General features: G+C 38.5%; 1 protein-coding gene across 1 annotated transcript; it reads right to left on the reverse strand.

Annotated features, from left to right (window-relative positions):
• Window positions 1-100: 100 nt before the first annotated feature.
• LOC114256206 (8-hydroxygeraniol dehydrogenase) lies at window positions 101-2256 on the reverse strand. Its single transcript, XM_028195811.2, has 5 exons — window positions 2055-2256; window positions 1729-1842; window positions 901-1414; window positions 664-817; window positions 101-560 (listed from the first exon to the last, which is right to left on the reverse strand). Exons 1-5 carry the CDS (start codon window positions 2150-2152, stop codon window positions 358-360), a joined length of 1083 nt encoding a protein of 360 aa, XP_028051612.2. The 5' UTR covers window positions 2153-2256; the 3' UTR covers window positions 101-357.
• Window positions 2257-22003: the final 19747 nt, after the last annotated feature.

Consider the following 22003-nt stretch of genomic DNA (forward strand, 5'->3'; position numbering starts at 1 on the left):
TTGTTTTATTGAATTAATATTTTGTTTAGTTCTTCATTTTTGATTGAAAAATGACCGATCAATCATCAAACCATGAATAAGAGATTAAATTGATTCATCGTTTCCAAGGTTGTAAACAGTTACCATCCAAACTTTTATTTATGTATTCAAATTGAGATATTACACAATGCCGAATGTTATATGCTGTGACACCAGCGATAGAAGATAGATGATACAAGTACCTTAACTCTTTTTTCTTTGACAGTATTAATGACAGTATCAAAAAAAACCAATGTTCGGGAGCTACATTGGCATTGGCAAACTACATATCAATGACAGTATCAAAAGAAACCAACGTTCAAGAGCTACATTGGCAAACTAGGCAGCTTTCAAAGTGTTGGCAACGTCAATGACAAACCGGTATTTGACATCAACTTTTTCTAGACGTTCCATTGCAGTGTTCACATAGTCCATCGAAATGACCTCAATATCTGCTGTTATGTTGTGTTTCGCTGCAAAATCAATCATTTCTTGTGTCTCCTTCAACCCTCCAATGGCACTTCCAGCCACCAACTTCCTCCCTGTCATTCCACATTCAAATTTAGAAATGGTTTCCACCAGGCAATGTTGGTTTTATAACCCGCTTTGAATTCATATAACAAATTAGTAGTGTCAAATATTTACCCATAAGCAGAGGAAAGGCAGGCAGATCCAGGGGCTTGTTTGGTGCGCCAAGCATGATGAGCTTTCCATGAGACTTCAGCAGACCAAGCAACGGCATGAGAGGGTGAACTGCGGATACTGTATCAAGGATACCATCCATTGTGCCCATGGCCGCCTATGCACATTCAACATGCCAACATAAGAACATAAAAACAAAAATTGTAAGTGCATAACAGCATAAACAAGAAAATTTGTTACCTGCATCTGATCAGGATCTCGACTGACCAAAAATGAATCAGCACCAAGATGTTCAATGGCTTCTTTCTTCTTGTTAGGGGATGTACTAATCACAGTCACCTTAGCACCCAAAGCCTTTGCGAACTTCACACCCACATGGCCAAGGCCACCTAAACCCACCACCCCCACATGCATACCAGGCTTGCCAAGTTCAAAATATTTCAAGGGACTATAAGTTGTGATCCCAGCGCAGAGGAGAGGAGCAGCAGCATCAAGAGGTATGTTTTCAGGAATGCGGACCACGAAATGCTCATTAGTGACCATGTGATCAGAGTAACCTCCATATGTGGTTGTTCCGTCATGGTAGGTGCCATTGTAGGTAGGCACCCTTTTGGGACAGTAATTTTCAAGATCGTTGGCACAGTTGTCGCACGAGTGACATGCTCCAACCAGGCACCCCACCCCAACTTTGTCCCCAATTTTGAACTTCTGAACCTTGCTCCCAACCTCAGTCACGACACCCACAACCTCATGCCTGAATGGAGTTGAGAATTGAAATATCAGAAGTAATCAATGAAAGAATCAAAATTTCCTCATATCTGTACATCCAGATTAACTAGAGGAACCAATAATAGTAAATGTAGAACTGCCATTGTTGGGTTGTTAAATTTGAGCACACTTTGATTTGCAAAAGCAATTTCATGGCCAATTTAAGTTACCCAGTGGGTTGTGTTTTCATCTTAGAAACAGAGACAAACAAAGACTTCAAACTAGAAAATTACAGAACCAGCTCCACCAATATTTCTCTATATTAGTTGGAGAGAGAGAGAGAGTGAGAGAGGTGCATACCCTGGGAGGAGGGGATAATTAGAGCCACCCCAGTCATTTTTAATTCGGTGAAGGTCAGTGTGACAGATACCACAATACAATACCTTGAACCTCACATCTTCAGCCCCTGTTGCCCTGCAAACACCATCATATCATAACCCACAATTACATTATATATGTATAGATAGATCCAACTTCACTCATTATCATCATAGATTATCAATAAGCACCAAATAACGAACGAACCCGATTATTTTTTGTTGCTTACAAATTGCCTGACTTATATATAAAGTAAAAAAAAAAGAAAAAAGAAAGAAAGTAAGAAAGAGAGACAACAATGAAAGTACCTTCTTGAAAATGTGAAGGGAGAAAGAATGCCAGAGTGGTCTCTGGCAGCCCATCCAAATGACTTCACTGGGTGTACTTCCTCTGCTGATTTCGCCATTAATTTACCACCAAATTTCTACTTTGTATTGTTGACCAGAGTTTCCACAGAGAGAGAGAGAGAGAGAGAGAGAGAGAGAGAGAGAGAATGGGTATCAAGTAAGTGTATTGGGGTGTCCATTTATTTATATAGAAGAAGTGTGAGTGCATGGAAATTGGCTGACGTAATTGCTGAAGTGTGTTTGGTGTAGTTCGTCATTGCTGTGCTAAGCTCTTCCCACTTTAATTATTAATAGTTATAAAGGGACGCAAATTCAAATTCAATCAAAAAGTTCATAAATTTATTTATTAATATTTATAAAAAAAAATTATTGATTTATAATTATTTTTTCAAATGCCACTTGATGTGAAATTTCTCCAAAACAAAATGGTAGAAATTTCAATCAAAACCATAATTTTTTTTTTAAAATATTTTGTTACATGTGATTTGGATGAAAATTATATAAGAACATTTTGAAGAAAAAAATATATTCAGCCTTATAGTTTGGGTATTATAAAAATAAAGTTATAAAATTAAGAAGTTTTTATATTTTTACATATTTTTAAGACATTTTTTACATACTTCATAACATTAAATATTACTTAACATTATTTAAAAAACATTTTTTACATACTTCATAACATTAAATATTACTTAACAGTCATTTGTTAGCATTTGCCATCTATCTATACTATATATTAAGTAAAATGAGATTTTTAACCCCAAGCCTTGTGGGAGCTGCAATTTCCCAATCTAAATTTCTTGATTTTTTAATTTTTTTTTAAAAAAAATCTTAGCATTTATTAACTTCTCCAAACTCCAAAGTCTTACCCTTATAATAACACTTTATTGCATTAAGAACAAGTACAAAAAAAATTCTTTGAAATCCAACACATATGAATTCTTTGAAAAGTCCCAACACATATGATTATTATCTATCATAATAACACTTTAATGCATTAAGAACAAGCATAAAAAAATTTTCTTAAAAAGTCCAACACATATTATTATTATCAAAATATTAAATTTTAATATAATATAATAAAAAAAGAAGACATTTAATTATTTGAAAAGTCCAACACATATGATTATTATCAAAATATTAAACTTTAAAATAATATCAAAAAGGAAAAAAAAGAAGACATTTAAAATAAATAAATAAATAAATATTTAAAATTCGCATCTATCTATACTATATATTAAGCAAAAGGGAATTTTTAACCCCAAACTTTATGGGAGCTCCAATCTCTCAATCTAAATTTCTTAATTTTTTGATTTAAAAAAAAAAACTTTAGCATTTATTAACTTCTCCCAACCCCCAAGTCTTACCCTCATAATAACACTTTAATGCATTAAGAACAAGCATAAAAAAAATTCTTTAAAATCCAACACATACTAATTCTTTGAAAAGTCCCAACACATATGATTATTATCCCTTATAATAACACTTTAATGTATTAATAACAAGCATAAAAAAAAATTCTTGAAAAGTCCAACACATATGATTATTATCGAAATATTAAACTTTAATTTATTAATTTCTCCTAACCCCCAAGTCTTACCCTCATAATAACACTTTAATGCATTAAGAACAAGTATAAAAAAAATTCTTTAAAATCCAACACATATGAATTCCTTAAAAAGTCCCAACACATATGATTATTATCTCTCATAATAACACTTTAATGCATTAAGAATAAGCATAAATTTTTTTTTGAAAAGTCTAGCACATAGGATTATTATCAAAATATTAAACTTTAATATAATATAATAAAAAAAAGAAGACATTTAATTCCTTGAAAAATCCAGCACATATGATTATTATCAAAATATTAAACTTTAATATAAAATAAAAAAGGAAAAAAAGAAGACATTTAAAAAAAAAAAACAAGACATTTAAAAATCGCAATTCACACATATATAGATAATTGTAAATATATTAAGAAAAAGGAGGTTTCTAAACCCCAAGCCTTGTGGGACCTCCAATCTCTTAATCTTAATTTTCTAATTTTTTGATTTAAAACAAAAAAAAAAACTCAGCATTTATTGATTTGGTCAAAATCCTTTGATCAGCATTTATTAACTTTTTCCAATCCACATGCCTGCATTTATTGATTTGGTCAAAATCCCTAATTAACATTTAAAATCCCCTCATACAAATAATTATAGATACAGCCCGTGCATACGCCTTGTGGGAGCTCCAATCTCTTAATCTAAATTTTTAAAATTTTTTATTTAAAAAAAAATCTCAGCATTTATTGATTTAGTCAATATCTCATGATCAGCATTTATTAACTTTTTTCAATCCACAAGCTTGCATTTATTGATTTGGTCAAAATTCCTGATTAGCATTTAAAATCCTCTCATATAAATATTATAGATACAGCCTGTGCATAGTTACTGCAGTAGCCTTTTTAATTTCTCCTGTACACTATGGTTAGTGATAAGATTGTTAAATTATTTTTATAAAAAATTTTAAAAAACATAATTTATATATTAAAAAAAATTAAAAAAAATATAAATATTTATAATTATCCCGTGCATCGCACGGGTGATAGGCTAGTACTATATATTAAGCAAAATGGGGTTTTTAACCCCAAGCCTTGTGGGAGCTCCAATCTCCCAATCTAATTTTCCTGATTTTTTGATTTAAAAAAACAAAAAAAACCTTAGCATTTATTAACTTCTCCCAACTCCTAAGTCTTACCCTCATAATAACACTTTAATGCATTAAGAGCACGCATAAAAAAAATTCTTTGAAATCCAACACATATGAATTCTTTGAAAAGTCCCAACACATATGATTATTATCCCTCATAATAACACTTTAATGCATTAAGAACAAGTATAAAAACAATTTCTTGAAAAATCCAACATATATGATTATTATCAAAATATTAAACTTTAATCTATACTATATATTAAGCAAAAGGGGGTTTTTAACTTCCAAGGCCTGTAGGAGCTTCAATATGCCAATCCTAATTTTCTATTTTTTTGTTTTTTTTAAAAGAAAAATTAATCTTAGCATTTATTAACTTCTCTCAACCCATAAGACTTTTTGACTTCTCTCATAATTATTGTAGTACATTTTCCAAAACAAATAATTTGTATATTAAATTTTTTTTAAAACAAATATAAATATCTATGTCTATACCTATCTATTTATTTATATCTATTTCTAACCCACAAGTTTTGTGGGAGTTTCAATATCTGAACTTTAATTTCTTAATTTTTTTTATTTTTTTTGAAAAAAAAAACTTAACACTTATTAAATTCTTCCAAGTCTTTTTAACTTCTCCAATACACATACTCTTTTTAACTTTTCACATACCTATTGCAAACAGTGAGTCTCCTTTTTATTTTTTCCTTCTTGACTTCTCACTTCTACAGTTTCAACTTTAGTGACCACGTATGCAAACAGTAAGTCTTCTTTTTGTTTTCTCCTTCTTGATTTTTCCTTTTGTTTATTGTTTTAATATTGTAGTTAGATAGTGCAGAAAAATATTTGTGATTTGTCTAGCAAAAAAATTATAATTTATTTTTTTAATATGGTTGAAGTTAGATAAATATAAACCCTCACAAAGAGAAAAATGTGATTATAATTAGTTGAATGATTCTTTTTTTTTTTTTAAATGCGATTGTAATTAGTTTAATAGTTCTTTTTTTTCATTTATTTATTTTATTTTGGAAAAAATGTGATGTGATTATAGTTTGTCCAATGGTTTTTTTTTTTAAATATGATTGTTGTAGTTAGTTCAATGGTTTTTTTTAATGTTATTTAATCTTTTTATTTACTATTTTAATTTTATTTTTGATTTTTTAATGTGATTGAAATTAGATAAATATAAATCCTCACAAAGAGAAAAATGTAATTATAATTAGTTGAATGATTCTTTTTTTTAATGTGATTGTAGTTAGTTTAATAGCTCTTTTTTTTAATAGTTATTTTTTTTTATTTAAAATTATGTGGTGTGATTGTAGTTTGTTCAATGACTCTTTTTTTAAATATGATTGTTGTAGTTAGTTCAATTTTTTTAAAAATGTTATTTAATCTTTTCATTTACTATTTTAATTTTATTTTTAATATGATTGAAGTTAGATAAACATAAACACTCACAAAAAAAAAATGTAATTGTAGTTAGTTCAATGGTTTTTTTTTTTTTTTAATGTGATTGTAGTTAGTCAATAGTTCTTTTTTTCATTTACTTATTTTTTTTATTATGGGAAAAATGTGATATGATTGTAGTTTGTTCAATGGTTCTTTTTTTTAATGTGATTTAATCTTTTATTTACTGTTTTAATAGTTTTTCTTTACAATTATTTATGAAAAAAATATGATTGTAGTTAGAAAACATAAAAATATTTGTGATTTAATTTGATTTTTTTTCTGATTTGATTTTTAAAGTACCAATTATTGATAATGATTAGATTGTATTTTGAAAAAAAAATTGTAATTGATTTTTTTAACTCACTGTGTTTTTTGAAAAAAAATTATTGTATTTTTTTAACTATCAATTCACTTAATTTGTGATTTGATTTTTAAGTCACTGTGTTCTTTGAAAAACAAAATGGTTTGTACTCATTAGGGTCACATAATGCATAATGTACCAATTATTGATGATGATTAGATTGTATTTTGACAAAAAAAATTGTAATTGATCTTTTTAACTCACTATATTTTTTGAAAAATAAATTATTGTGTTTTTTAATTATCAATTGACTTAATTTGTGATTGATTTTTTTAATTATTGATGATGATTAGATAGCATTAAAAAAATTGTGATTTGTATGATTGAAATTATCTCCTTTTGTTTATAATTTTATTTTTTAATATGATTGAAGTTGGATAAATATAAACACTCATAAAAAGAAAAATGTGATTGTAGTTTGTTCAATGGTTTAAATAATCTTTTTTATTTACTATTTTAATGGTTATTTTTTTCAATTATTTTTTTTATTATGCAAAAAAATGTCATTGTAGTTAGATAGCATTAAAAAAATTATGATTTGTATGATTGAAGTTATTTTTTTTGTTTATAATTTGATTTTTTAATATTATTGAAGTTAGATAAACATAAACCCTCACAAAAAGAAAAATGTGATTGTAGTTTGTTCAATGGTTCTAAATAATCTTTTTATTTACTATTTTAATGGTTCTTTTTTTAATTATTTTTTTTTATTATGAGAAAAATATGATTGTAGTTAATTAGATAGTATTATTAACTTCAACATTTATTAACTTTTATTTAAATATCCCAATCTGAATTTTCTAAATTTTTTATTAAAAAAAAAAACTCAGCATTTATTGATTTGGTCAAAATCCCCTGATCAACATTTATTAACTTTTTTCAATCCACATGTCTTTTCAGATGCCTGCATTTATTGATTTGGTCAAAATTCTTAATCAACATTTAAAATCACCTCATACAAATAATTATAGATACAATCTGTGCATAGTTATTGCAGTACCCTTTTTAACTTATCCCATACACTATGGTTAGTGATAAGATTGTTAAATTATTTTTATAAAAAATCTTAAAAAATATAATTTATATATTAAAAAAAAATCTAAAACAAATATAAATATTTATAATTATCCAGTGCATAGTACGGGTAATAGACTAGTATAATATAATAAAAAAAAGACATTTAATTCCTTAAAAAGTCTAACACATATGATTATTATCAAAATAATAAACTTTAATATAATATAAAAAACGAAAAAAAGAAGACATTTAAAAATCACAATTCACATATATATAGATAATTGTAAATATAATCCGTACATAATACCGGTGATATGCTAGTTATAAAATTATAAGATAGCCAATTAAGACAAAAATTAAGCGCACATCCAAAGCCATATGGTTTTGAAATTGACTGCTTTTGTGACAATTCTTTAAAGAGGGAAATACTTGTCAGTGTGATTGTCAAAAATTAATTACTAATTAATGAAATAATTTATCATTTTATATTTTAATATTTATAATGTTTATCATTAATCTGTAATTTTTTTTAAAACTCACTGACCTATAATTTGAGTAAAATTATAACATAAATTATAGGTATGCATTTTAAAAAATGCGCATATCATATGCATCACACCACAACATAATAACATAATAACGTTGTCCCATAACAACCATCATAACAAGTAATCTAATTTCGTAACATTTACAATATAGGTCAAGTTTGGCATGTTCAGGAAAAATTAAAAAGTCAAAAAATTATTTAAAAAGTTAAAAAGTTAAAAAGTTAACACTATTCATTAAAAGTCAACAATTACGGCTGTACAACTCCCAATCCTAATTTTCTCCTACAAACCAATTTTTACAATTTTTTATTACATATTTTTTCATAAAAAGTCAAAAAGTTAACCCAAACATCTATATTTTCTTTCTCAATTATTTAGTCTAAAAAAAATAAAAAATACACTTATTTAGGACACCTCAAACAACCCCTATATTATTCAAAACATAACAGCGTTCATAATCACAGGTGTTTCTTTTTTATAGAGTTTTAACTACCTCTGTAGGTACCCAAAAAAAACTTCCTCTGTTAGAAGCTTACCCACAAAACCAGTTGATGAAATGTCCTATCTTAAGAACGCCGGTCTAATCTTTGATTTGAAGAGCTCATCTTCAGGATCCATACATCACTAATCCACAAGACTCAAACTCTGTTTTCAATTTGCCTTCGGTCGTGCAACTTCCCTTTTTCTCCATTTGAGGGTACAGTCTCTTGCTAACCTGAATTGAATATTACTGTGGCTTTCAACAAGTCTGAGAATTCTATTAGAGTCCATTAACTCCCGCATCTCCAATATGCAAGAAAATTATGATCTTGTGATGATTTGCCAATAAGATTGCTACTTGTCATCTCCTGGAATAATAATGTCAAAGTCACTAACTGTCCACTCAGCAGTTTGGTATCGCTCATGTATATTTCAGCTCCCAGGTCAATTGGCGGCCAATGCCTCTCCACAGGTTCAATGCCAGGATCCTGCACCATGATGAAACCACCGAGAAAGGTTACAATTCAAATTTCCTGAGGTTCACCGACAAAAGTTGCAGTACCATACTGCCATGAAAGTCCCAAATAATTATCATCCAAAATTGCCACGGCCTTGCCTGGTCTTCTACTTGGCATTTTTTACCCAAATAAATCTCCTTCCATGCCGCATATTGGTTGACATTCATAATACCTGAACGTTTGAATAGGGCATTCGATATGCCAAGTCTGTTGTCTTCCTCATTCACCTTGTGAACTAACTTGACTACAAAAAAAATAAATAAAAAAATAAAAAGAAGAAGAAGAAGAAGAAGAAGAAGAAGAAGAGAGTATTAAATTGAACGAAGTTTGAAGCTCAAAAGGTGTAGTTGTCCTAAACTTGGTCCTAATGTCTGTTCTGTACTGAATGACAGTAACTAAATTTGAGACATCAATAAGATCTGCAGTTATTTATTTGATAATACTGGCAACAAGACTAACCAAATTTATGTCACAACTTTTCAAGGTTAGAACACCAAGTTAATGTGGAAATTATAAGTTTGAAGATTGCTTGGAATGAAAGATTCTAGCAAATTGTGTTTGAGGGGATGTTGGAAATCAAACTCAATTTCAGTTCAAGGAAGAGTAGAAGAAGCTAGAAAATTAAAGAAAATTGAAGAGGAGCAAAGGAGCTACTAGAAATTTGAAGAAGGCTCTACATAGAAGAAGCTAGAAAATGAGAGAAGAAAGATGAAGGTTAATGGATGAAGAGGAAGCTTCAAGGAAGAACCATGGTCAACACTTAGCAATCAAGAAAAGAAGAAAACTTGTTTGATTGACTACATCCAGCTCATTTTCATACTTGAGCCAATGTCTATAAATTGATGTTGTATTAGAGTTGTGGGATTTGTGAGAGGGAGTGAGATTCTCACCGTATGTGTAAATGAGAGGAAGTATGAGTTCCTTTATGTGAAAGAGAAATCATGAGAGAGGTTTCTCCATGTGTTGTATTGATTGTTTTAGACAGAATGGAAGAAATATAATCGCAAGAGTGAGAGTTTTAGACAGAGTAGAAGAAATGTATTCTCTAGAGTAAGAGAACCAAATACATCTCAAGTGTGGGAAATTTCTGAGAGAGTTGAGAGCTTGTGAGAGATACAGAGAGTGTGCTATGTTATTATAATTGTTTGTGTGATTGAATAAAAGTTTGTTTGTTCAATTTATTCCTCTCTCTGTGAATTACACTAAGTGGTTTACATCCCTCTCCCACTTGCAATGGTGGTATTAGAGCGCCCCACCAACAATTAAGATTAACAATCCCTTCCTGGAGTGTCCTACCAACAATTAACACTAACAATCCCTTCATCAATAATTCTTAGACACCTGTCTGCCCAGAGTTGGCCAAACTAATCCCGGGTTGTGCTTTGAACGTCCACCCTAATGTCATAATAAAGTAAGAAGAATTATTAATGATTAAGAACTCATCCTTGGACTACCCATATTAGGAGCTTCTTCGCCTACCTCATTGCATTGATTCCATGCCTCAATTGCAACTCTAAGACAATCTCTTCTCATCCCACGATCACCAATGGCTGATTTGTATGCTTCCTCAGCCAACCCAAACAACCTAACAAAGGGAAATGATAAAACAAATAGACAATAAAACCACCATATCAGCATAGTAACACAGCTTTGGAATGGGCTGAAAATTCACAATTGTACCATGACCAAGTAGGTGTGTGGTGACTGCTCAAAAAAAAAATAAAAATAAAAATGTGTGGTGTTATTGTTATCCACAGTTATTTTTATCCACAAGTTTTCAATTCTTTTTGGATGAGTCAGAAGTTTTCCAATTCTTCTGCATGACAAACGGATTTCCACAAGAATAGGCTTTGAATAGATATCTTTGGTGAGAAACTTGTTGCATTGTAGATCTCTTCAATTTTCCACGTGAGCATTGACCATCAAATACTTAATTATTAAATACTCAATTGCGGAATTAATGGGATACTAGATTGGTTCTAACATGAAATGAGATGCAAAACATCAACCAACATTGAAACAGATTCATTTTAGGGTGTTGTTGTAGTATGCAACCCTTAAAGGGTTGCACACCATATGCACCTTCATTATTGGCCATTGGATTACACAAGTTGATCCTGACCATTGTGGTCGTATACGTGGCGGAATCCCATGGTGGGGGAGGCAATGCGTTTAACAAGAAACAAAGGGATAGGGTAATATAGGACGTTAAAAGGGCGGGTTTGGAAAATTTTTTGAAAATTTTCAAACTGGCGAAATTTAATCTTGACCCTTGGAATACAGGCAAACCTTGGGCATTTGGGGTTGTTCGTTTTACTTACCTTTTTGCAAAAAACCAACATGTCCCAGAAGTAAGCTCATTTGTTTCTAGTGATACACCTCTGCAACACTTTGCTAACTTCCTCGTGCCAGCATCTGAAGCTATACGCAGACACATAGGAGAGATGGCTCGAGACGAAGTGCCAACCATGAGACTAGACTCTTTGGGGGACGACGACGTTGTGGAGCTAGCAGAACAGTATCGGGCGGAGTGAAGGGAGGAGAGGGGAGCGGGACAAGTGGTGCGGGCCCGTCCGACGATGATGATCGCCGTCGCTAGGCCAATTAGCCAAGTGGAGCCGGACCACTGGCACACCAAGGCCGACAAGTCCACATTTACAGCGGAAGGGTTGGAGGAGGTACGAAGGAAGTACCAAATTCCGGCAGAGATAGAGTTGAGGGTGCCCACATCTAAGGAGAGGGTGTCAGATGCGCGACCGGCAGGGTTCTCGTTGTACGATGAAGCATTGCGGGCGGGGCTGAGGTTGCCCATCCCCCCAGTAGTGGTGGATATACTGAACCGACTGGCGGTAGCGCCGGGGTAGCTGATGCCCAACGCATGGAAAATTATAATGGCTTGTGCGATCACATGGCTACGGGCGACCGGGGGAGCGGCGATTATAGTGGAAGAATTCTTTTCTAGCTACAAAGCGTCCGGTCAGCAAGAGACGTGGGTGACTTTGCAGGCGGTGGCAGGTAAGGGGTTAGTAGCCGGGCTGCCATCGTTTGTAAAGGGTTGGAGACTGAGGTGGTTCTTCGTATCATCGAATGGGGGAGAGAGGGTACGCATGATATAGAAGGTCCCTACGAAGTCGGCGGAGCCGAAGTTGGGGGAGAAAACAGAGGGTAGGGTCAAAAAGGTGAAGGAGTGGAGGGAGAAGGAGGGTGTTAGGTGGGACGACCTGATCCGTCCTTCATCTTTATACGCTTTAGGGTTAGGACCGCAGTCAGTGGGAGAAGACCCTACAGCGGAGGAGTTGGAGGCAAGGCGAAAGGCAGAGGAAGTGGAAGAGCGGAGGACCCTTTCCAGGGTAGAAAAGTTTAAGGAGATACAGTTGGGGCCTGTCCCTAAGCTGGTGATGAGGGAGCGGGTCTGACCGCGTCCTAAGCCATTGGGCGACAAGAACTTGACTGGTTTCGCCCCACTGCCGTCCCCGACAGACTCGTTGAAGGAGAGGGGCAAGCAGAAGGTAGAGGCAGTGTTGAAGAAGACAAAGAAGAAGAGGGCGGCTGTAGAGGGGGGAAAAAGTGCCCCCGTCTTGAAGAAGATGAAGGTCGGGAGCGAGGACGCCTCTATGGTGGAGATGATGAAGGAGGGAAGGGTGGAGGTAGCTCCAGAAAGGGAGACCGCCCGAGTGTCAAAAGAACACGTGGAGACCGCCTCGGTGGCGACGGAAAACGAGGGTCTAGGCACCCACGTGCTGAAGGAAAACTTGAGCCCAACTGCCCAAACGGTGGCGGCGTTTCCTGTGCTAGAAGTAACCCCCAGTCCCAGCGAAGGGAAGATTGAGACCAGCACTCCAGGGGCGAGTGCCGCGCTAACAACTGCATTGTACCATGCGCGCGCGCTGGCAGGTCGCTCAGTGGACGAAGGGGGGAGAGCCAGGGTGGCAGCCGACCACCTAGTTGGGGTATTAGAGGACACCACCGTGCGATCGATGGCACAGTTGGGGGAGGCCGACCTCTTGAGAGGGCTGTGCTCGGCCCAGATAGAGGCAGCGACCTTGGCGGCTGCCCTGTTAAATAAAGCAGCACGTGCGAAGATAGAGATAGAGCAGCTGAGGATTCAGCTAGAAGGGGTGAAGGGGTAGTTTCAAAAATTACTGGGGGAAACAGTGGTTGGAAGAAAGCCGCTCAGAGCGCATGCGCGAAGGCATTGGAACGTGCGCAAAAAGCGAAAAAAATAGAAGTACTGGCGGTGGTGCAGAGCCATGCAACAGACCGTGCTGGTGCTGAGTTCCTCGTGACAAGATCAGAGCTAGAAGTGGAACGCTGCAAGGTGGTAACGCTGGAGTTCCAGCTGGCGAGCGAGAGGAAGCAACTAGAGCTGGCCCAACAGGCTTGCACCACTGCCAACGAGAGGTGGGAGGAGGCCCTGACCAACAGTGAAGTGCTGCGCGACCAGGGGATCAAGGATAAGGAAGAGGCCGATGCACGGATTGCAGAGTTGGGGAGGGCCCTGGCGGAGGAGAGGGCCAAATTGGCGTCTAAAGGGGCGGCGTATCCCGACTTGTGTATGGCGGCCGTAGAGCAGTTCAAGGGGTCTGCCGACTTCCAGATGGCCATTGATGCCGCTGTCGCCAGTAGCTTGGCGAAGGAGGGTGGTGGGGGGGCTGGGCCATCGGGGGCGGCCTTTGGAGGAAGGAGTGAAAAAGAAGTGATCCAGAGTTTCTAGCGGTCGGACTTCTATAAGCACGAAATGAGCGAGTTTTGGGACGGCGGCTGGAAAACCTTCATGCACAAGGCGCAAGAGCTGTTTCCAGACGTCAACTTCAACCTCGTGAAGATAAGAGAAGACGACGTCGCCCAGACCCTCCTAGACGAGGGGATTGGGGAGGAAGATCTGGCCTCAAGTGAGGAAGAGTGATCTTTGTAAAAAATTGTGTTTGTGTGTGTGTGTGTGTGTTTTTTTTTTGTAATTTTGTGCAATTCTAGCAGCAAAGTGTATGAAATCGTAAGTGTGTAAATAAAACAACGAATTTTGGATATTATTGTTGTCACTTTTTCTTGTGAGTTATAAACTTAGAAATAATGAAAATGGCAGAGTAGAAATAATGAAAAATGGTTGAAATTTGCTAGCATCTGTTATGTAAAAAGTGTAGAAATGGGCGGCCAGCCTAACTTGTGAGAAAACCATGATGCAAAAAATCGTTAAAAATCGGCATGCATGAAAATGTTAAAAGTGTTAGAAATGAAAGATTGGCTTGGAGGACTATGGACCTGGATTTTAAATGAATTAAAACTGTGAAGTTAAAACTGTAAAGAATGTTAAAATGTAACATGAAATTACGAAAATGGACCAGCCGAACTCTTGATTCGTGGTCAGTCTGGCTGGGGCTTTAATTAACTCAGTCTGACTGAGCCTTGCGTGCTCAGTTCGACTGAGGCTTTAATTAACTCAGTCTGGCTGAGCCCTTCGTGCGCAGTCTGGCTGAGGCTTTAATTAACTCAGTTTGGCTGAGCCCTTCATGCTCAGTCTGGCTAAGGCTTTAATTAACGCAGTTTGGCTGAGCCCTTCGTACTTAGTTTGGCTGAGGCTTTAATTAACTCTGTTTAAAAATTCATTATTGAAACACAACACAGATAATGGAGACATAAAATCATTGTCATTTAAGGCATGGCCTATTGATCACAAATTTACACCATGTATGAAGAGGACAAAAATAACCAAATGTGTAGATGGTCAACAAGAACATATAGCAAATGATTAATACAAAAATAGGACATGACACTTTATTGGAAATAACGCTTCAAGTGCTCGGCGTTCCACGGGTGGGGGAGGTCTCAGCCTTCCATGTTCTGGAGTCATTAAGTGCCCGAGTGAGGTCTGGCCTTAACAACGTAAGGTCCTTCCCACTTGGCTGCGAGCTTGCCCTCGGCAGGATTTTTGGTGGCCAGAGTTGCTTTGCGTAAAACTAGGTTGCCAACTTTGAACTCCCTCGGTTGGACTCTGCGGTTGTAGTGTGCTCTCATTTTCTATTGATATGAGGCCCGCCTGACAGCAGCTGTCTCTCGGAGCTCTTCAATCAGATCTAAGTCAGCTCGACGTAGGTCTTCGGTTAGTTCTGGGTCTGGGTGCAGAATCCTCGGGGTTGGCAAGCCGATTTCCACTAGGATGACTGCCTTAGCGCCGTATGTTAAGCGAAAGGAGGTCTCTCTAGTAGGGGTTCGGGCGGTAGTGCAATAGGCCCAGAGTACGTTTGGCAGTTCCTCACCCTAGAGTCCCTTGGCGGCTTCCAACTTAGTTTTGATGATTTTCAAGAGAGAGCGGTTGGTGACCTCGACTTGCTCGTTGGCTTGGGGATGGCCTGGGGAAGAGAAGCACGGCTGAATGTGGAGCTCTGCACAAAATTTCCTGAACTTGGCATTATTGAATTGCTTGCCGTTGTCTGAGACGATGGCTTGGGGGATTCCGAATCGACATACAATCAATTGCCAGATAAATCTGGTTGTGTTCTGTTCGGTGGTTGTGGCGAGGAGTTCCGCCTCCACCCATTTGGTGAAGTAATCAATGGCGACCACAACGAACTTGGTTTGGCCCCTACCAGTGGGCAATGGACCAACTAAGTCAATGCCCCACTTGGCAAATGGGTAGGGACTGCTGAGTGTAATCAATTCTGTCAGCAGGGCATGAGAGATGTTGGCAAAGCGTTGACATTTATTGCACTTAAGCACAAACTCAGTGGCATCTTGGTTGAGAGTAGGCCAGAAATAGCCGGTGCGGAGTATTTTATGGGCCATCGACCTGGCACCCGAATGATTACCACACACACCCTCGTGGACTTCTCTCATGAAATAGGTCGCTTGGGAAGGATTGAGGCACCTGAGGTATGGGCGTGAAAATTCGCGTTTGTACAGGAGGCAGCTAATGAGGATGTAATTGGACGACCGGGCTCTGACTTTGACGGCCTGCTGTTTGTCATCTGGTAACTCCCCACTTGTGAAAAATAGAAGGATGTCCGCCGCCCATGGAATAGGTTCATTTTGGAGGAAGTGGACCTGCAGTTGGGTTGGCGAAGTGGTCGGGTGGGCCAGGTATTCAAGACGAATGCCATGGCTGAGGTCTGACTGGTCAGCTGAGGCTAATTGGGCCATTTCATTTGCCTTGGAGTTTTCTGATCGAGGGATGTGTTTGATGTGGAAAGTGTTGAAAAGGCGAACAAGGGGGAGTGCAATGTCCCTATAAGCTCGCATTGTGTCGTCCTTGGCGTCGAATTCCCTCGTGATTTGTCCGGCGATCGGTTGGGAATCATTGAACACTCGGAGATGGCTCACACCAATGTCTCTGGCTAGGCGAAGACCTGCTATCAGGGCCTCATACTCGGCCTCGTTATTGCTTGCGTCAAACAAGAAGCGAAGAGCACACTTGAAATAACCACCCTCGGGGGCGGTGAGGATGAGACTAGCCCTACTGCCTTCTTTGCGGGATGATCTATCGACATTGAGGGTCCAAGAGTGGGGATCTTCTGCCTCAGTGTTGAATTGTCTAGGCGGGGGGGCCGTGGTTGGAGTGGGGTTACTGAATTCCAAAATAAAATCAACGACGGTCTGTCATTTGATCGCTGTTCGAGGTCGGTAGGAGATTTCAAATTGGCTGAGCTCGACTGACCATTGCATAAGTCTGTCGGACAACTCTGGTTGTTGCATTATCTTCTTCAAAGGTTGGTCAGTGAAGACCATTATGGAGTGAGCTTGGAAGTAAGGTCGGAATTGTTTTGAGGCTATGACCAAGGCCATGGCCATTTTTTCCAGTAATAGGTAGTTATGTTCTGCTCCCCTGAGAGCCCGGCTAATGTAATAAACCGGACGCTGTATTGAGCCATCCTCCGTGATGAGGGCTGCACTGATTGCGGTGCTCGATACGGCTAAGTAGAGAAAAATGGGCTCACCCGTGAGCACCTGAGAGAGTAAGGGGGGTTGGCCATGCACTGCTTCAATTGTTGGAATTCGGATTCGGTGGTCCACTCAAAAGCCTGCCGAAGAACTTTAAAGAAGGATAGGCACTTGTCTATTGCGCGGGAAATAAAATGGTTGAGGGCAGCGACACGACCAGTAAGCCTTTGAACTTCTTTAACCGTTCTGGGAGACTACATTTCTACCAGGGCCTTGATCTTTTCGGGGTTGGCCTCAATACCCCGTTGACTGACCATGAAACCCATAAATTTCCCAGATCCAACACCGAAGGCACATTTCTCCGGATTCAACTTCATTTGATACTTACGTAGGGTGCCGAAGGTCTCCCGCAGGTCTGCTAGATGATCAGAGGAGAGTTTGCTCTTGACTAGCATGTCATCGACGTACACTTCCATGTTCTGACCTATCTGGTGATGAAAAATGGCATTGACTAATCGTTGGAAAGTTGCTCCGGCATTTTTCAACCCAAATGGCATGACACGATAGTGGTAGGTTCCCCAGTCAGTGATGAATGAGGTATGTTCTTGGTTAAATGGGTGCATCAGAATTTGATTGTAGCCAGAAAATGCGTCCATGAAACTGAGCATTTGATGTCCGGCCGTAACGTCGACAAGTAGATTTATTCGAGGAAGGGGATAACTGTCTTTGGGACAAGCTCGATTGAGGTTGGAGTAGTCGACACAGAGTCGCTATTTACTGTTGTTTTTTTCGGACCAAGACCACATTTGACAGCCATCTAGGGTAGTCTACGTTCTTGACAAATTGTGCCTCCAGTAGCATATCCACCTCAGAAGCAATAAGAGCGTTGCATTTTGGGTGAAAGATGCGCTGCTTCTGGTGGAAGGGTCGGAAATGGGGCTCGATGCTCAGACGATGAGTGACGAAGGAGGGATCCATACCTGGCATGTCAAAATGGGTCCAGGCAAACACATCATTGTGCTCGGTCAGAAGGGTTATAAGGTCGGCCTTGGCTTGGGGGGATAGTTGGCTACCGATCTTGGCTGTTTTTATTGGGTTGGTGGGATTGATGGGTACTTCTACAAGTTTTTCCACTGGTTCCCCTCTGACTAACTTGTCTTCGTCTTTAACGTCGAGTCCTTCGATGATCATGGTCTCCTTCAGCTTGACCTCTTTGAGTGAAGCAACGTAGCATTCTCTGGCCACAATCTGCTCTTTCCTCATAGTGCCGACTCCGAGGTTGGTAGGAAATTTCATGGCCAGATGGTACGTGGATGTGACAGCTTGAAAAGCGTTAAGGGCGGTGCGACCGAAGATGATGTTATAAGTAGAGGGACAGTCGACGACGAGAAAATGAGCAACTTAGTGGTCTGCCGTGGGTATTCTCCAATGGTGATGGGAAGATCGATGGAGCCTATGGAGGTCATCCGGTCTCCAGTGAAGCCAACCAGTGGGGTTTGGAGAGGGGACAAACTTTTTTTCCCGACCTTGAGCTGGCGATAGGCGTTTAGGAAGATGATGTCTGAAGAGCTACTGTTGTCGACAAGCACCCGTCTGACTTTGTAATTGGAGAGGAGAGCAGAAATGACGAGGGGGTCGTCATGGGGGTAACGGATGCCTGTGCAATCGGCCTCCATAAAGGTGATGGGCTCCATCCACTGCTTGGGGTGTTTGAAGGGGCAGTCCAATGTTGCAACTTCTTTATCTGAGCCTTGGCTTATGTAGACGTGCCCGCGTGGGGGGCCCTCGCTACAGTTCGGACTCGATTTTGTTTGTGGTTCTAAATCTGAACCAAAGAGTCCAAATCCGACAAATCGTTTTGAGAAACAGATTTTTTGAAAAGAAGTGCCAAACATGGACTGCTTTGCCAGATACAGAGTCGCCACCTAAATATTTTAAAATGGGAGAATTTAGGAAACCCTGACTCGGTGCCAAAGGCCACGTGTCCGTCATCACCAAAGTTACCTCGGCTCGGGAACTTGGGTACGATTGGGGAAGGTCAGCTATGAGCACCCCCTCTCGCCCGATCCTAAGATCGGCCTCTACTAACCATGATATTCGTTTTTGAAAACGTTATGTGTTCTTATTCCATTTATTAGCTTAGAATTACTATGTTATGCGCACAGCACACAAGTATAGACTAGATTGCCTAATTTGGAAATAAGCATTGCATATCCGTTTGTTTTGGAAAATGTCTTGGAATTTGCTACTCGCAATTAGGCTAAAACACGAATTTCAATGAGTTTCTTCTAACTCAGACAATCCAACCTTCACCCACAGGCATTTAAACAGTTTATCACATAAGCATCTAGCCACATGGTAAGCATACTGTCACGGTAGCATTCACACGCATGCGATATGCTAAAGCATTAAAATACTTACATAGTACTCCGCGTCAAAACAAAGAACTCGTTAGCAAACATGCATGATCCAAGTCCATGTTTAAATGTCTAATGCAACGCATACAAAATGCAATTAGAATAGGCTCGGCTAACCTAAACATGGCATGTGAAATGCAATCAATTGATGCACGTATTCAATTTGGAATTGAAATACAAATGTAGTTAGCATGATATACCAAGCTCGGTGCATGCGAGACAAATGTATGGATGCACGCATGCATAGCATAAGGTATGCTAATTTAAACATGACCTATTACTAACCATCAAAGCAGGTAGGTAAAAGGAATAAAGAAGTGGGGGTTGGAAGACATGTACACACTCATCCACACTTATTACAGATTCACCCTCGCTCGGAGGGTCCGAAAGAATAATACAAATTAACCAACTCGCAAGCTAATTAATTATTACAAATTACCTAATTAGTTAACAAACTAACTAAGCTAGGAAAAACAGTAAACCGCCTCGGGAAGAGAGCTCAATGCAATGCATGCTCGGTCTTGCTCGGGAATTCACTGCCATGCGCAATCTGCCTCTGTTTTCCCTGCTCTGCTTCTCTGAAGACTGTCAAAGTCTCAGAATTGCTTCTCTGGATATTGGGAGACACCACCGGCTGAGTATAATGGCCACCGGCAGTGGTGTGTGATCACCGGCTGTTGGTGAAGATATCGGCCCAGGAGGGATTGCCGGTCGGCACTGGACACTGCCGGTCGGCAGAAAGTTCCTGCAGAATCTGTTTGACAGCAGCAGAGGACAGAACTTTGCATGGCAATGCAATTCAAGCCATATATGCACCTACCAAGCCCCTTTTCATGTGTATGACTCAAAGGGACATGGTCCTTGGTTCTAGGACCATCAATCGCGCATTTCCATAAGTGATGGCCCAAGGGACCAAGTGTGCGCATTTTGATGTTAAGTGCAATGCAAACCAACAAACCAAAGGGGTCCAATCCCTATCACTAAATCAAGGGACAAGATGTGCATGTTCAATGCAACCTAAGCATGTTAGCTAGGGATGCAACATGGCAATGCAAACAAGCAAGCAATGAACAAGCATGCAAGCTAGTGGACATGCAAGACATGGTGCAATCAAAGCATGCAAAGTGTAAGACATGTAACAACATGTAAAGAGTGGACTTAAACTAATTTGGGTAGCCCTATACTAGGCCCAAAACAGTGGCCAAAGCTCGAGAAGATGGGACCAAACACACATACACACATGCGCATGTTAAGGCCTAAACACTCAAGCATCAAAGGGCATCTTTTAAGCACACTTAAAAGGGAATAATCATCGACATGGGGCATGCATTAAGCTCTGAAAATCATGCAAGAACATGGTGCCAAACCAAGCAAACAAGATAGGCTACACATGCAACAAATGGCCCAAGAATTCAAGGCAAGCTAATGAAGTATTGAACTACACTTAGCAAGACCAAACATGGCAAGACTTAAATGACTAAAAACAGAGTTTTAGCACATAAAACAAAGCCCAAAAGACCACTTAGATGGCATCTAAATGGCTTGAATTCAAAAGCATACACAAATGCACCTTCAAGGAGCATACCACACAAGCTCATAAGGCATCAAAAAGGCATCCAAAGCAAGCATACAAGCATGCTAAGGGGACTGAAATGATGCTATAAATGGTGCCAAATCATTAAAACAAGGCAAGTAATGCATGCTACACACTCACACACTTAAGGCCAACAAGCCAAAATGCAAAGGGGCTATACTAAACATGCCATGGCCGACCAAAGTGACTAAGGACAGACCTCTAACATGGCAAAATAAGCACAAAAGCTTCACAAAGCTAGACCTAAAACATGCTTGAACAATGGTTTACAACCTAAGGCATGTTAAGGCCTAAACATGGCATTACAAGGTAGGTATGCTAGGCATGCATGGTGTACCAAAACCAACATACAACAATGCTATTTCATGGCAAAATAAGCATAAAAATCAGCTAAGGCATGGTCAACATGAAGCTTAGCTAGGTGCTCCCTCAAGAGGCCAAAAATGGTCCTTTTCAAGGACAACAAGGAGAGGGGGTGGCCCTCTCCTCCCTAGGACCTCAAGGCACCATCCTCACCTCTGAAATCCCTCAAGATTTCAGTGGTGAGGAGGCCCAAACACCAAGGTCCCGGAGCTCACTCAAAATGGCACAAAATGGAGCCTCTTAAGGCTTAAGAGGGGTGAAACACCTCCAAATCACAAAACACTCTAAACAAACTATTTAGAGGGCCTAAAAACAGAACTTTTTTATATTATACACTAAGCTCAAAAATAGTTCTAAGATAGGCAAAAATAGTATGCAAAAATGGGAAATAAAAGGGCAAGATTGTTACCCTTGAAGACCTCTTTCACAAATGGAGCTCCAGCAGCTCCTTAAGCTCCAAACCAGCTCCAAAACTTTGAAAACAATCCCTTAGAACCTCAATAGCCAAGAGAAGGTGTAATGGTAGGTGTTTGTGTGCAATACTAAGAACAAATGCACCTAGAACACTCAAGAGAAAAAAAGAGAGATAGAATA

The sequence above is a fragment of the Camellia sinensis genome, chromosome 8 (assembly GCF_055761805.1).
Source record: "Camellia sinensis isolate YWXY chromosome 8, ASM5576180v1, whole genome shotgun sequence".
NCBI classification, from domain to species: domain Eukaryota; kingdom Viridiplantae; phylum Streptophyta; class Magnoliopsida; order Ericales; family Theaceae; genus Camellia; species Camellia sinensis.

Excerpts from the sequence above, each read along its gene's own strand:
- LOC114256206 (XM_028195811.2), bottom strand. The coding sequence starts at position 2,152 with ATGGCGAAATCAGCAGAGGAAGTACACCCAGTGAAGTCATTTGGATGG. Across the intron at positions 818-900 it reads GAGATCCTGATCAGATGCAG|GCGGCCATGGGCACAATGGA; the intron begins GTAACAAATTTT and ends GAATGTGCATAG. Across the intron at positions 561-663 it reads TGCCTTTCCTCTGCTTATGG|GGAGGAAGTTGGTGGCTGGA; the intron begins GTAAATATTTGA and ends GTGGAATGACAG.